A 13,466-nucleotide genomic window follows, 5' to 3' on the forward strand; every position below is an offset into this window, starting at 1 on the left:
AATGTATTTTCTACCAAACACTTTTTTGGACTTTTGGATTGCATCACATATGCACAGAATAGATAAATTCATTTATTCATTATTTTGACAAATACTTACTCTGCGTATACTATGTCCCAAGAACTGTTCCAAGTGCCAAGGATACAGCAGAAAACGAAGCATGATTTGGGTGATCAAGAGCTTACACTTTATCCTATATGTCAATAATTATAGTAGTATTTTACCTCCAAATAGTAATTTGATTCAAATCTTTTTTATAATAAACTCATAAAACTGAGAGATTATTTCTAGAAGCAGAGGTCATAGAAGAAATTCTGCTGCAGAGCTGAACATAGAGCTCAAATTTTAATTAATTCCTTCTAGCTTTCAGTAATATGGACAGCTAGGCTCTCAAATTAGGGATTTTCCTTTCTTGAAATTCATTGTTTGAGGTTGCAAACAAGCAACCTCAGTGCTTGTTTACTTAATGCAATTGATTGATTTGGCCTATATGAAAAGGACTACCTTGTATGCATTGATGAGAAGTGTTTGAGCCTGGTCATTTTAATTGCAAATATTTTATAATCCATGTCTTTATAAGTGTATTTTTCTAACTCTGCATCCTTCAATGGGAGATCTTTATCTTTGCATCCACTGCTCACTTTTTTCCAGGTCTTAGGGGAAAAGCCAGAGCTTCCAGATGGAGGTGATGATGATGACATTATAGCAGACATAAGTAACAGGAAAATGGCTAAACTATACATGGTGAGTTCACTGTAACCAAATTTATTGTTTCTACAGTACTGGATGTAGCTAGGGAGGCCTGTATTGGGCGGGATTCCCGTTGCTGCAGTTGAGAACTCTCATCATTGCTCTCCAAGAGCAATGTGTAGGTAGAATCAGTTCTTTGCTCTTGTATGTTTTTTAAATTAAGTTTTAATACTTTTTGTTATTTTTATGAAAAACAACAAATATGTGAACTTATTGCTGTGACTTACATAAAATTATATATTGTTGCTGTACTAGTTTGCAACAATCTTTTGATATATAATACTCAATACAATGTTTCTTTTATGGAGTAAAAATATTTTATCAGCTTTTTCTTATAAATTCTTGATAAGAATGTAAAGTCTTCACCCTATTTAAAACATTGTCTTTAGCCATAATGGAGGAGTTCTTTGTTACAGGAGGGCTGAGCTACCAAATGAAACAGCTGGAGGGAAACAGGGTAAAAACAGTTCTGTTCCAGGCATTAACATACCTACTTCCATATCAGCTCTATAGCACATGATTAGGAGCATGACTTTGCACAGGACATAACCAATCTGGGTCTAAGTATTCTTATGCACACACAAAAAAGAAAGTAGGTTCCTTCCAACTCTATAGTTTTTTTTATTCTTTGTTTGTTTGTTTTTTCTGTTGAGGGTAACAAAAACTGCAAGACACTCCAGTTAAGGAGGTTGCTACAGTGGTATTCTTCGAGTGTTCCCTCCCCTTGCAACTTTCTAAGCGTGTGATTTGGAGCAGATCGTAAATCTCCATACAGAATTTAGTAGTTTTCTCATGTGTAACAGAAAGAAACTATATTTGCTGCTCTTTAAGGGATTTTTGGCTCCGAAACTCTGTGATTTTACATGAAGACCAAATTAATAACTTGTTTAGCGTAATTTCCTTTTCATAATGAATAAGTGGATTTTTTTTCTGCTAGATGCAAAAGGAAATATGGTTACCATTTCTGCTAAATACTGGTAATTTTAATATGAGCCATACAGAAAGTGTTAGCTAAATATTTTGTGACTGCTTTTAAAAATTACTATTTCTAAAACTCATTTTCAACAGCCTAACAAATATCTTTTATTTCACATCATCAACCAAAACTGTTCTCCCTCTTGGACAGCATTATGAACTAAAGAAGTATTTTTAAATGGGAAAATATTCATCCTGAGTCATAGCTTCCTCTAGTGGAGCTATGCTGTATTACATGGATGTAAAGTATAAAGTTCCTTTGAAAATAATTCGGGTTTCTTAACAAGGCTGGCAAGCAAAATCACCTGGGGCATTTTAAAAACTACAGAATTCAGACTCCACCCTGGTCCTGCAAAACTCCACTAATCTAGGGAGGGCTCTGGAATCTGTATAATAGGTAATAACTAAACTGTAGCATGCAAGCTGGCCATTGAAAACCAGTAAATCCTAACCTGCACATGAATATCACTTTCAATTTTGTAAGACCACTTAAAAATTTGTTTTAATAGTCTGTAGTCATTTCTAAATGTGACAGAAGAAATTTACTTTGATAATTTATACAAAGTTTACTTAAATTGCAGGACCTATGTTGAAAAAATCTTTGTGCATAAACTATATCAATATCCTCCTTAACAAAGCGACTGGTATATGGTAGATAGTAAATGTTGACTGAGTGATTGTTTAAACTTCATCTTGTGTGTATGTAATGATTTTAAGATTATTACCTACTTGAAAAGATTGCTCTAAAATGTACAAGAAATAATCATGTAAAGTTAATTACATGATGCTTAGTACATAAGAGCATCTGAATAGACCTCAGCCATTATTATCATCACTATTCTTTTCTGATGTTTTAGGCACAGTGTCAAAACTTAACTTTTTATTTGTAGTTCCTTTACCCCAAAGGACTTTCAAAAAAATTAGAGTATAATTAGTCTTGTGGGTTCTTTTCATTTTCTTTGAAACAGTTTTATTGAGATATAATTTATACACCATAAAATTCTTGCATTTAAAGTGTACAATTCAATGATTTTTATTTCATGACATTTACTGAGTTGTACAACCATTACCATAATCTAATTATAGAACATCCTTATCATCCCCAAATGAAAACATGGAGGTCATGGTTTTTATATTAGGTTTCAGATGCAAGTGGCTCCATGAGAGTGACTGTGGTGGCAGAAGAAAACCCCTTCTCAATGGCAATGCTGCTGTCTGAAGAATGCTTTATTTTGGACCACGGGGCTGCAAAACAAATTTTCGTATGGAAAGGTAAAAAATTCCATTGACGATGCTGTATTTCAGATTTATAGATATTTCCTCTATAAGGGTAAATAAAATATATTTTTTGATTTTAAAAAAAAGCCCACCTTTTAATTAAGACATGATCTATAAATGCCTCACATAAAATGCAGCCATTTTCCTCCTACCAACATCATATACCAGGGATTATGGAGTTAAAAAAAAAGCATTTGGGCAATATAAAAAGAATTGTTTTACAAATAACGTTTTTTCCTGTATTGTTAAATACACTTAATATACCAGGAAATTTTTGCTATTCTTTTTTTTTTTTTTTTTTTTTTTCCGTCGCCCAGGCTGGAGTGCAGCCCGCCACCACGCCCAGCTCATTTTTTTGTATTTTTTGTGGAGACGGGCTTTCACCGTGTTAGCCAGGATGGTCTCGATCTCTTGACCTCATGATCCACCCGCCTTGGCCTCCCAAAGTACTGGGATTACAGGCATGAGCCACCGTGCCCGGCCAATTTTGCTATTCTTTTACTGCTGTATTTAACTTCAATTATAATCATGTTCATTATGGTACACAAGTATTTCTTAATCATAGAATGTCTTCCTTCTCTGAAGTTCTTTCTCTTTAATTTACCTTGTATTTTAGGTAAAGATGCTAATCCCCAAGAGAGGAAGGCTGCAATGAAGACAGCTGAAGAATTTCTACAGCAAATGAATTATTCCAAGAACACCCAAGTATGTGTGAAACTGAACTGGCTAGAAAAAAATAGAAAACATGGGAGCTCATGACATCTCCACGAAACTCATGAAAAAGTTTGGGTCAAAGTAACGTCTGTATGTGAAGTGATTCTCCACCTGCCTGTCTGCTGCAATCTGGTGTCCCTCTTCTTTATCTGCGTGGGGGTTAGAATTTTTTAGAAACTGCACATCAGACTTTCCATAGAGCTGCCCATTCACTTCCTCCACAGCCTTTAATTCAAGATAGTAAACCACAGTAGATTTGGCTAAGAGCACTTAAGAGTTATTATTCCTTAGAGCAAGTTGTGCAGACTTGGCCTGAAACCCAGATGATATTTGTCTTCATCGAAATCAATTTAGACCCTGGCTAGTTACTCCTTTCCTTTCCGAATCTCTCAGCCTCATCTACTCTCCTCATTTTTATGTCCCTGCACAAGGAACACAATGAGATCATTTCTTCCAGGTCACAGAGCTCTTGTGACCCTTATGTAGAAAGACAAACTTATTTTACTGCAGGGGTAACATATTAAAGAACTTGATTCTTCTCTCAAATATTCAAATTCAGCGGCAATTACTTTAGTTGTGAGAAAAAGCAATTTTGGATTATATGAGCTTGATAGCTAAACCAGGATAATTTTCCATTTCCTTAGTTCTGTCTCCACTGCCAGATTCATATTTTCCCTTAATTTCTTATTTTCCTGTTTATTATTATTATTATTTTAAATTTCAGATTCAAGTTCTTCCAGAAGGAGGTGAAACACCAATCTTCAAACAGTTCTTTAAGGACTGGAGAGATAAAGATCAGAGTGATGGCTTCGGGAAAGTTTATGTCACAGAGAAAGTGGCTCAAATAAAACAAATTCCCTTTGATGCCTCAAAATTACACAGTTCTCCGCAGATGGCAGCCCAGCACAATATGGTGGATGATGGTTCTGGCAAAGTGGAGGTATTTACCTTTTTTTGTTTTCATCAAGCCCATTAATGCCAGTGTATGTAGGGGGAGGGCGGGGGAGATTACTTGAGGACAGGAGTTCGAGATCAGCCTGGCCAACATGGTGAAACCCCACCTCTACTCAAAATACAAAAATTAGCCAGGTGTGACGGAGCTCGCCCGTAGTCCTAGCTACTTGGTAGGCTGAGGCATGAGAATCGTGTGAGCCTGGGAGGTGGAGGCTGCAGTGAGCCAAGATCATACCACTGCACTCCAGCCTCGGTGACAGAGTGAGAAATGTGTGTATACACACACACACACACACATAAATGTGTATATATACACATATATCTGTGTGTATATATACATATATATTTATAAATGTGTATCTAAATATATTTATACATATTTAATGGCTCTCCACAGCCTTCCTGAGAAGATCCATCTTCAGCTGGACCCTTGATCCTTTCCGTCACCTTGGCTTCACCCTTCCACTGCCTTGAGGACTGACTTCCCCTCTGCCATCTAGCTAATGTTCCTACGCCTCCTTGGCAACTCAGTTAAATCACAAGCCATACCTTTTCTGAGAAGGCTTCCCTCAGCGCCGAAGTGGCCTTTCTCTGTGCTCAACCTCTAGCGATACTTTTCACATAATTTATCATATACCTACCACAGAGTTGTTCATTTACTGCCAGATTTCTCCTAGACCTCTCATCAATTCCTTGAGGACAGGAATGAAATATTTCATCTCTATATTCCTAGGGCTTACTACAATTCTGGGACCAAAGTATATGGCCAAGAAATTAGGGAAATACTTTTTCCTCTTTTCAAAGACATGAAGCGTGAATCTAAGCGGCATGGGTGTTGGAGAGTGGGAAGTGCCAAGGGAGAAGGTCACAAATGTCCCTCATGGCTGTTGTCAGAGGGGTATTGACTTCTGGGTCTGCGTCTGTCTCCTGCTCAGACATTCCTGCCGGAGCTCAGCCCTCCTGGCAAACTTGGTCCCCAGCACCAGCTGTGTCCTGGCTGCAGCCTTCTCCTGTGCCATCCTAGGGCTGCTGAAATCCGGGGGCTCTCTCTAGGATCTTGTGCTCTCTCTAGGATGTAAGGCTTCTGCTCACTAGGATAGTATGGGGTGGCCTCTCTCTAGAAGCACTGCACTGTTCCTGTCCACTTGCTTATCTTCAGATTTCAAAGCAAAGAGTCTGCCCTTCCCAACCGAGAACTTAGGCAAGTGTGCGTGTATGTGTGTGTGTGTGTGTGTGTGTGTGTGTGTGTGTGTGTTTGCTTGCATGTACACACACAGTGCCTGGCAGCCTCTCCTTCATTTGTTACTCTCCTGTTTCATCTACAATTCTCATCTCTCCAACTTGGAGGGTCTTTAATCTGTGCTGAAGACAAGGAGGCAGAATGAAAGTGGTTCTGCCTGCTTTTCTCCCAGCATCACATTTCGGTCTTATTCCTGGATGGCACCTTTTAAAAACAGAAGTCATATTATTGGCATGGTCTTAGTCTGTTCAGGCTACTATAACAAAAGTACCATAGATTGGGGGTTTAAGCAGAAACATGTATTTCTCACCAGTTGGGAGGCTGGGGAGTCTAGGCTCGAGGTTTTGATGTGCTCAGTGTTTGGTGGAGGATCCACTTTCAGGTTCATAGACTTTTTGCTGCATCCTCACATGGTGGAAAAGGAGCTAGAGAGCTTTCTGATTATAAGGGCACTAATTTCACTCATGAAGTCTCCAGCCTCATGACCTAATTACCTCCCAAAGGTCCTACCTCCTAATACCATCACACTGGAGGTTAGGATTTCAACATAAATTGTGGAGGGACTCAAACATTCAGTGTGTTGTAGCATTTTTAGTATTTGGTCACAGTCTATCAAGTTTTGCCTGGGAAAATAATAGTCCGCTATCTTAAAGCACAGGGAAATATATATATATATATGTTATTTCATAATTGAAGAAAAAAATTACTATAAAATAGATATATATTTCTGAGCTGAATCTTGCAGTTTTTTATTCCACTGGAGTGTCATGTTATTTCCACTAGTAGATGAAACAATAAGTATTTATTAATCAATGGGCTCGGAACTGAGCTTAATACTGTAGAGGAAGCAAAAGACACATAAAAGTAGTTAAAATGTCAATAAATTGGCAAATTGATAACAATTTCTTTGCTTGATTTGTAAACTAGTTAAAAAATAATTTAAAAGTTGTTTAATAATGGATTTGAACCAAAAATTATTTAAAGCTTATGAGAAATATTATTAGATCAAGAAAATTGTAATTTGTTGTATATATTCCATTCCTTCCAGATTTGGCGTGTAGAAAACAACGGTAGGATCCAAGTTGACCAAAACTCATATGGTGAATTCTATGGTGGTGACTGCTACATCATACTCTACACCTACCCCAGAGGACAGATTATCTACACGTGGTGAGTTTATACCGGGCAAAGATCTCGAGTTCCACAGGAGCCAGATTTTGCTCCAAAGTATTAAATTCTATGCATTATGGGGTAGAATAATCCTATAATCACCCCAGTGAGATTTGTATAGCATGCATATAGTATTTTCTTTTTACATGATTTTGACTATGTTTTGCAGCTGCCATCCACAGGCAGCAGGAATCACATAAAGATCATGCTATCTAGTCTAGGGAAAAAGTTTTGATATCCTAAACCAGTGATGTTCTCCTAGTGGATATGTAGTTGAATATCTCATCTTGTATGCAGGTTAACACTGCAACAGCAAGTGTCAGGTACCATGGTTTCTTATGGTTAAAACTCACAGAGGTCCATCCTAATTGGAACTGTAAAGTTGCAATATGGCAAAACCTGTAGGAGATACAATTTGTGATTCCACTGATAGCTCAACTTGATGCAGTTCTTATTCTTGTTTCCATTAAATTCACAATAATAATGGAAAAAAATATGCAACTGTGTTTTCATCTTACATGGTTTTGCATGATGATTTGAGTTAATTGAAGTCTAAATTTACCAATGCCCTGCTCAAGGAGGAAATGATCAAATGTCCAACCAAGTAATTTATGTGCATACACCATGCCAGGATATGTCAAGGGATAGGGATTCTGCAACAAATTATATAATGTGAAATTCTCTAACTTTTTATTAAGTGAAATCAGGTAAAAATAGAATATTGCTAAGACGGCTGGAAAAAAGAAAATAATTCTTAAAAAAGATCTTCAAGCAGAGAAATGTGGGCTTTGGGCGTAAGGTACAAAGGCAGGGCAGATGCCTACCTTTGCCTACATAGTGATAACAACCTATAATAGGTATATAGAATATAGATGCATTCAGTCCTCTGCTGATATGATGACATATCTTTTTGGTGAACCTTACACCGAGACAGAGTCACATGCATCCCCATAGTCTGGTTATCCACACTGCCCAGTGCCTTGAGCCCAGTCAAGTTCAGGAGATGGCATGACACCAAAAGAGTGGTCTGGGAACTCGGAGGCATCAATATCACCTGGGAGCTTCTTAGATATGTAGACTCTCAGGCCCCACCTTTGACCCACAAAGGCAGAACCTGCATTTTAGCAAGGACCTCAAGTAATTCATATGCACTTTAATGATTGACAGGCACTGCTTCAGGCAGTGGTTTAGAACACTGACTGCATATTGGAATAACCTGGACAATTTCTCATAAATCCAAATGCTGTCACCCACACCAAATAAATCAAAATCTCAGCTGGGGAGAATCCTGAGATTCTAATCTATACCACCACATCGGTGTGAACCACCGCACCCAGAACACTCTGACGCCACAGTCAATCCATATGCTGTCCTAGACGAATACATTTAGCTATTTAGCTCTGCGATTAACATGTCGTCTTAATAGCAACCATTCTGTGAGCAGCATGTTTGCGCTGGCAAAGTGCCAGATGTTTCCTTGTATTTTTTCTTTCTTTCCAAAAAGAGTGGAGCAGGGGAGATTAGACAGGTTAAGTAATTTAATTCAAAGTCACAGCTGTTGTAACTGGTAAAGCAACATTTTAAATCTTAATCTGTTGGTCTCTTTAAGGCCTGAGTATATCAATACCAGGTAGTTATGTCCTTATTTTGCAATTTCCTTTTCTAAAATTTTAATTCAGAAAAGTGTTTGTGCAACAAAATCATGGCATTTATAGGGATAAATTAATTATTCCCAGTTAACTTTTCTTTTGCATTTTATTTCATGGTCTTCCTCTTAATTCTCTTTTGAATATGAAAAACATAATTGATTGTAGTACTTATATTAAACGAAAAAAGACTAAGCAAGTAATGCAAAAGAGTGTTTTGAGGAATTAACAATTTGCAACCCATATAAATGCCTATGTGGACATATTAAAATAGAATAAATCAGGTTACAAATTTTAAATGCTAAATTTGAGTTTTATATAGTAGCTATTTCTTGTATCATTTGAAAGTGTTTATTGAGCACTTTATGTGCCAAGCATTGTACTAATTTCTGGAGATACAGTGGTGGAAAGAAAACTATAACCCGTGCCTTCAGGAGCTTATACGTAATGAGAAACAGATGATTAACAGGTGTTTTTAGTGCAATATAAAGGATTTTATGTAAGATCAAGTTGAGTGATCTTTGGATAATTATATACAGACCCTCCACCATACCCCTAGGCTATTGGTTAAATATTTGTACCCTCTAGAACTCATGTTGAAACTTAATTTTCAGTGTGGAAGTATTGGGAGATGGGGCATTTAAGAGGTGATAGCTCTCATGAATGGATGAGTTCATTAATGGATGAATGGGTTATCATGAGAATGGGGCCAGTGGCTTTATAAGAAGAGAAAGAAGCCTGAGCTGGCATACTCAACTCCCTCACTGTGTGATGACCTGCACTGCCTCAGGAGTCTGCAGAGTCTTTGCCAGCAAGAAAACCCTCACCAGATGTGATCTCTTGGCTGTGGACTTCTCACCCTCCATAACTGTAAAAATAAGTTCCTTTGCCTTATAAATTACCCTGTTTCGGGTATTCTGTTATAAGCAACAGAAAATGAACTAAGACAGGCTCCTAGAAAAAGTGACATTGAAGTGGGAGCTAGACAGGCATGCAAATAGAGAAGTTGATCCAAGAAATGCAGGAAAATAGTGTGCTCCAATCTACTCGTCATAGAGTATGGCTGAAGAACGTTTAGGGAACAAAAGATAAAACGAGGGAAATTAGAAGGAGCCAAATTGCAAATGGCCTCATAAACCATGCTGAAGAGGACAAAATTTATTTTTAAGACATTGGGGGTCACTCAAAGAGTTTGTATGGGGTGTTACATGATTGGTTTTCATTTTATTTTATTTTATTTTAGACAGAGTCTCACTCTGTTGCCCAGGCTGGAGTACAGTGGTGCCACTCTTGGCTCATTGCAACCTCCGCCTCCCGGGTTCAAGCTATTCTCCTGCCTCAGCCTCCCGAATACCCGGGATTAGAGGCGCACACCACATGCCCTGCTAATTTTTTGTATTTTTAGTAGAGAGAGTATTTCACCATGTTGGCCAGGCTGGTCTTGCACTCCTGACCTCAAGTGGTCCACCTGCCTTGGCCTCCCAAAGTGTTGAGATTACAGGCATGAGCCACTGCACCTGGCCTGGTTTTTATTTTAGATAAATTATTCTGATTGACATGTACAGAATGGATTGGTGGAGGAAGGCTAGCGACAGGAAGACCACTGGGAATGTGTTGCAATAATCCAGCTGAATGATGTGGCCTGAATTTAGTGTAGTGACAACAGGGAAGGAAAGAATGAAACAAATTTGCAAGGTGTTAAGGTATTGGCACCAGAAAAACTGTTAATGGGGAATGGAGAAGACAAAGTTGAGGATGACCCCTGGGTTTCTGGTCTGAGCATAAATGGGTAGTGTTTTATTTCCTGAGATTAAAAATCTTAAGAAGACAGGTTTGGCCCACACTGTAAAAAAATGCAAAAGGAAAAAGAGAAATAGAAGGCACCACATCGGTAAAAGTTACCGTCTTTGGAATGCGGCTGGAGGGGATGGTCATTTAGTTTTCTTCTTTCCAATTTGAAATGTTCAATATTTCCATCATAAGAATGTATATATTGGGGGGATATCAAGAATGTAAGTTAGATACTTCAGAGTCCTCTTGGGAGTCTTCACCATTTGAAATCATGGATGTGAAGTATGTAAGTTTGTTAGTGTTGTATGGTTTGTGGAACTTCAAAAGCTTCCATAAAGATAGTGAACAGGCTTTCAGAAAATAAGCAGTTCCATTGAAGACTGGCTTTCAAATTAAACAACTTTCCAGTTTATGTGATAATTTCAATACAGGGACATAAACACGTTAAGTCCAAGAGGCAGAGTTATAGGTGAGAAACTAGAATTAAATCAGTTATGAAACCACTTGTATTCTGAAATGACAGGACAAAAATAAATTCAGCAATGATCTTTTATCTGAAATAACAGGTAATTAAAATTGAACAGATGACAATGATGAATCTCTTGAAGTAGTAACTCCCATTTTTACACAGCACTCATCTTTAATGAGCAACAACCACCACAGGTTTATAAAGAAAAAATATGTCAAAGTAGATTGCTTTTTTTGTTCAGTATACAATTTCAGAATTAGAAACAAAGAGTGACTGCGTTATTTCTTGATTGGAGTGGAATACTTGAATCTGTGTGGATAGCAGTATGGTACTTGGGATCCAGAAGAGAGGTTTAAGATGAGTAGAGAAGTATTTGTTCAGGGTGTCATGAGGCAGAACTTAGTGATGTTTTTCAGGTTTGCTAGTTGAAATACTCCAAAAAAATAAAAGGAGCAAAATGAAGACAAAAGTTAGGTAATATTGTCTGTTCGGTGGTTGGATTTCTTCCCTCCAGAATAAAAGCAAAATGGAAAGCAGACATTTTTAACAGCTGGAAGCGAGAACTCAGGAAACCACAGATGTGACAAAGAAACAATGCATGATAACAGACCCTGCGGTGGCCCATCATCATGCAGCTCTGTGTAACTCCTCACCTTGTGCTTCCAGTGCACACAGATGTGTTGGCTAGCATTATAGGCTCTTGGGAAATGTAGGCTATTGACATTAAAACACTACGTTTTTAGTAGTTCCTTTATTAGGGAAAGCATTTTTTATTTTCTTATCAACATTTGTGTGCATTTTTTTTTTTTTGCACCCCTCTGTAGAACATTTTTACATCAACCATTTGCCTATTCTGGTCCAATGGAAAATTCTGTGATAAGATACACACCCTGTTCCCAGTGTTTTGGGCGGAGGTGGGTGGGTGTTGCCCAAGGTGGCAGGTTATTTTAATCTGTTCCGAGTATGGAACAGTTTACTGTCAAAGTTTTAGAAGAAAAGATATATTAGGATTGGTGCAAAAGTAACTGTAGGTAGGCCGGGCATGGTGGCTCATGCCTGTAATCCCAGCACTTTGGGAGGCCGAGGTGGGCAGATCATGAGGTCAGGAGTTTGAAACCAGCTGGCCAACATAGTGACACCCCCATCTCTACTAAAAATACAAAAAATTAGCCGGGTGTGGTGGCAGGCGCCTGTAATCCCAGCTACTCGGGAGGCTGAGGCAGGAGAATCGCTTGAAGCCGGGAGGTGGAGGTTGCAGTGAGCCAAGACCACACCATTGCACTCCAGCCCGGGCGACAGTGCAAGACTCCGTCTCAAAAAAAAAAAAAAAAAAAAAAAAAAAAGGCAAGAAAGACAAAATGCCCCTAACATTCAACCTAATAAGTTTGGCTCGTATTTTCATCTCAGATGGATTATTTTTCACTGTAGAGGTGTTTTCTAAAAAAGAGGCAGCTCCAACTTAAAATCAGGTGAACCCGATTACTTAGCTAAATTATGTAAGGAGCAAAACTCAATTTCTTTAAAATGGAGATAAAAATGCCTACCATATACAGTTCTAGACAACACATAGGACAATTAAATGTTAGATACCTTGACAAAAACAATAGCTTAACAGCTCATATCATGTTAAAACAGTTCGCTTCTTGATCTTTCATAATAACTTGTCTCTGCTTGCAATGCCTACATGTGACGATCTTAAAACTTAAAGGCAAGCTAATTCGTTTCACTTTCATTCCTCTAGGCAAGGAGCAAATGCCACACGAGATGAGCTGACGACATCTGCGTTCCTGACTGTTCAGTTGGATCGGTCCCTCGGAGGACAGGCTGTGCAGGTTGGGATATTTTTACCCCCAAAAGTCACACAAGTTAAAGTCTTGCTAGCTCAATGGATAGCTATAGCTCCCTCCCAAGTTGGGATAGAAATTTGACATTTTCTTGATATGAACTGTGTTTTCATTTTGAAATTCAAATATTCCTACTCTCATTTCCAATTAATTATCTCAGATTCTGGAAAGGAGGTAGCAAACAAAAACAACAAAAATCTATCAACAGGTGTAAGATTCCAAAAGAATCTTCCCATTAGAATCACACCCTATGTCAATGATAGTCGCTGCACATTAAAACGGTTTTATCTGTATTACTGTTTCCAGCTGTTGTTCAACAGATACGGTAGGCAGAATAATGCCCCCAAAGTGTTCATGTCCTAATCCTCAGGACCTGTGAGTGTGATATGTTACAAAGCAAAGGAGAATTAAGGTCGGAGATGGAGTTATGGTTGTTCATCAGCAGATCTTAAACTAGGGAGATTATCTGGGATTACTGGGTGGGCCTAGCGTAATCACCAGGGTTCTTGTAAGTAAAACAGAAAGCCAGACAGAGTCAGAGGGATGCAGCATGGGAAAGACTCAACCAGCGATTGCTAGCTTTGAGGATAGAGGGAACAATTACATATTATATAGTTGCAAATTGCTAGAAAGAG

General features: G+C 38.3%; 1 protein-coding gene across 1 annotated transcript in view; it reads left to right on the plus strand.

Moving 5' to 3' along the window:
- The window catches only part of SCIN (scinderin), an 84,686-nt gene that overhangs the window by 54,435 nt on the left and 16,785 nt on the right, over window positions 1-13,466 (plus strand). The window contains exons 6-11 of the mRNA XM_003825001.4: window positions 652-744; window positions 2,865-2,997; window positions 3,620-3,708; window positions 4,442-4,657; window positions 6,960-7,081; window positions 12,729-12,819. Coding sequence (XP_003825049.1) covers window positions 652-744; window positions 2,865-2,997; window positions 3,620-3,708; window positions 4,442-4,657; window positions 6,960-7,081; window positions 12,729-12,819 — 744 coding nt within the window. The remainder of the gene's footprint in view (window positions 1-651; window positions 745-2,864; window positions 2,998-3,619; window positions 3,709-4,441; window positions 4,658-6,959; window positions 7,082-12,728; window positions 12,820-13,466) is intronic.

The sequence above is a fragment of the Pan paniscus genome, chromosome 6 (assembly GCF_029289425.2).
Source record: "Pan paniscus chromosome 6, NHGRI_mPanPan1-v2.0_pri, whole genome shotgun sequence".
Taxonomy (NCBI): Eukaryota; Metazoa; Chordata; class Mammalia; order Primates; family Hominidae; genus Pan; species Pan paniscus.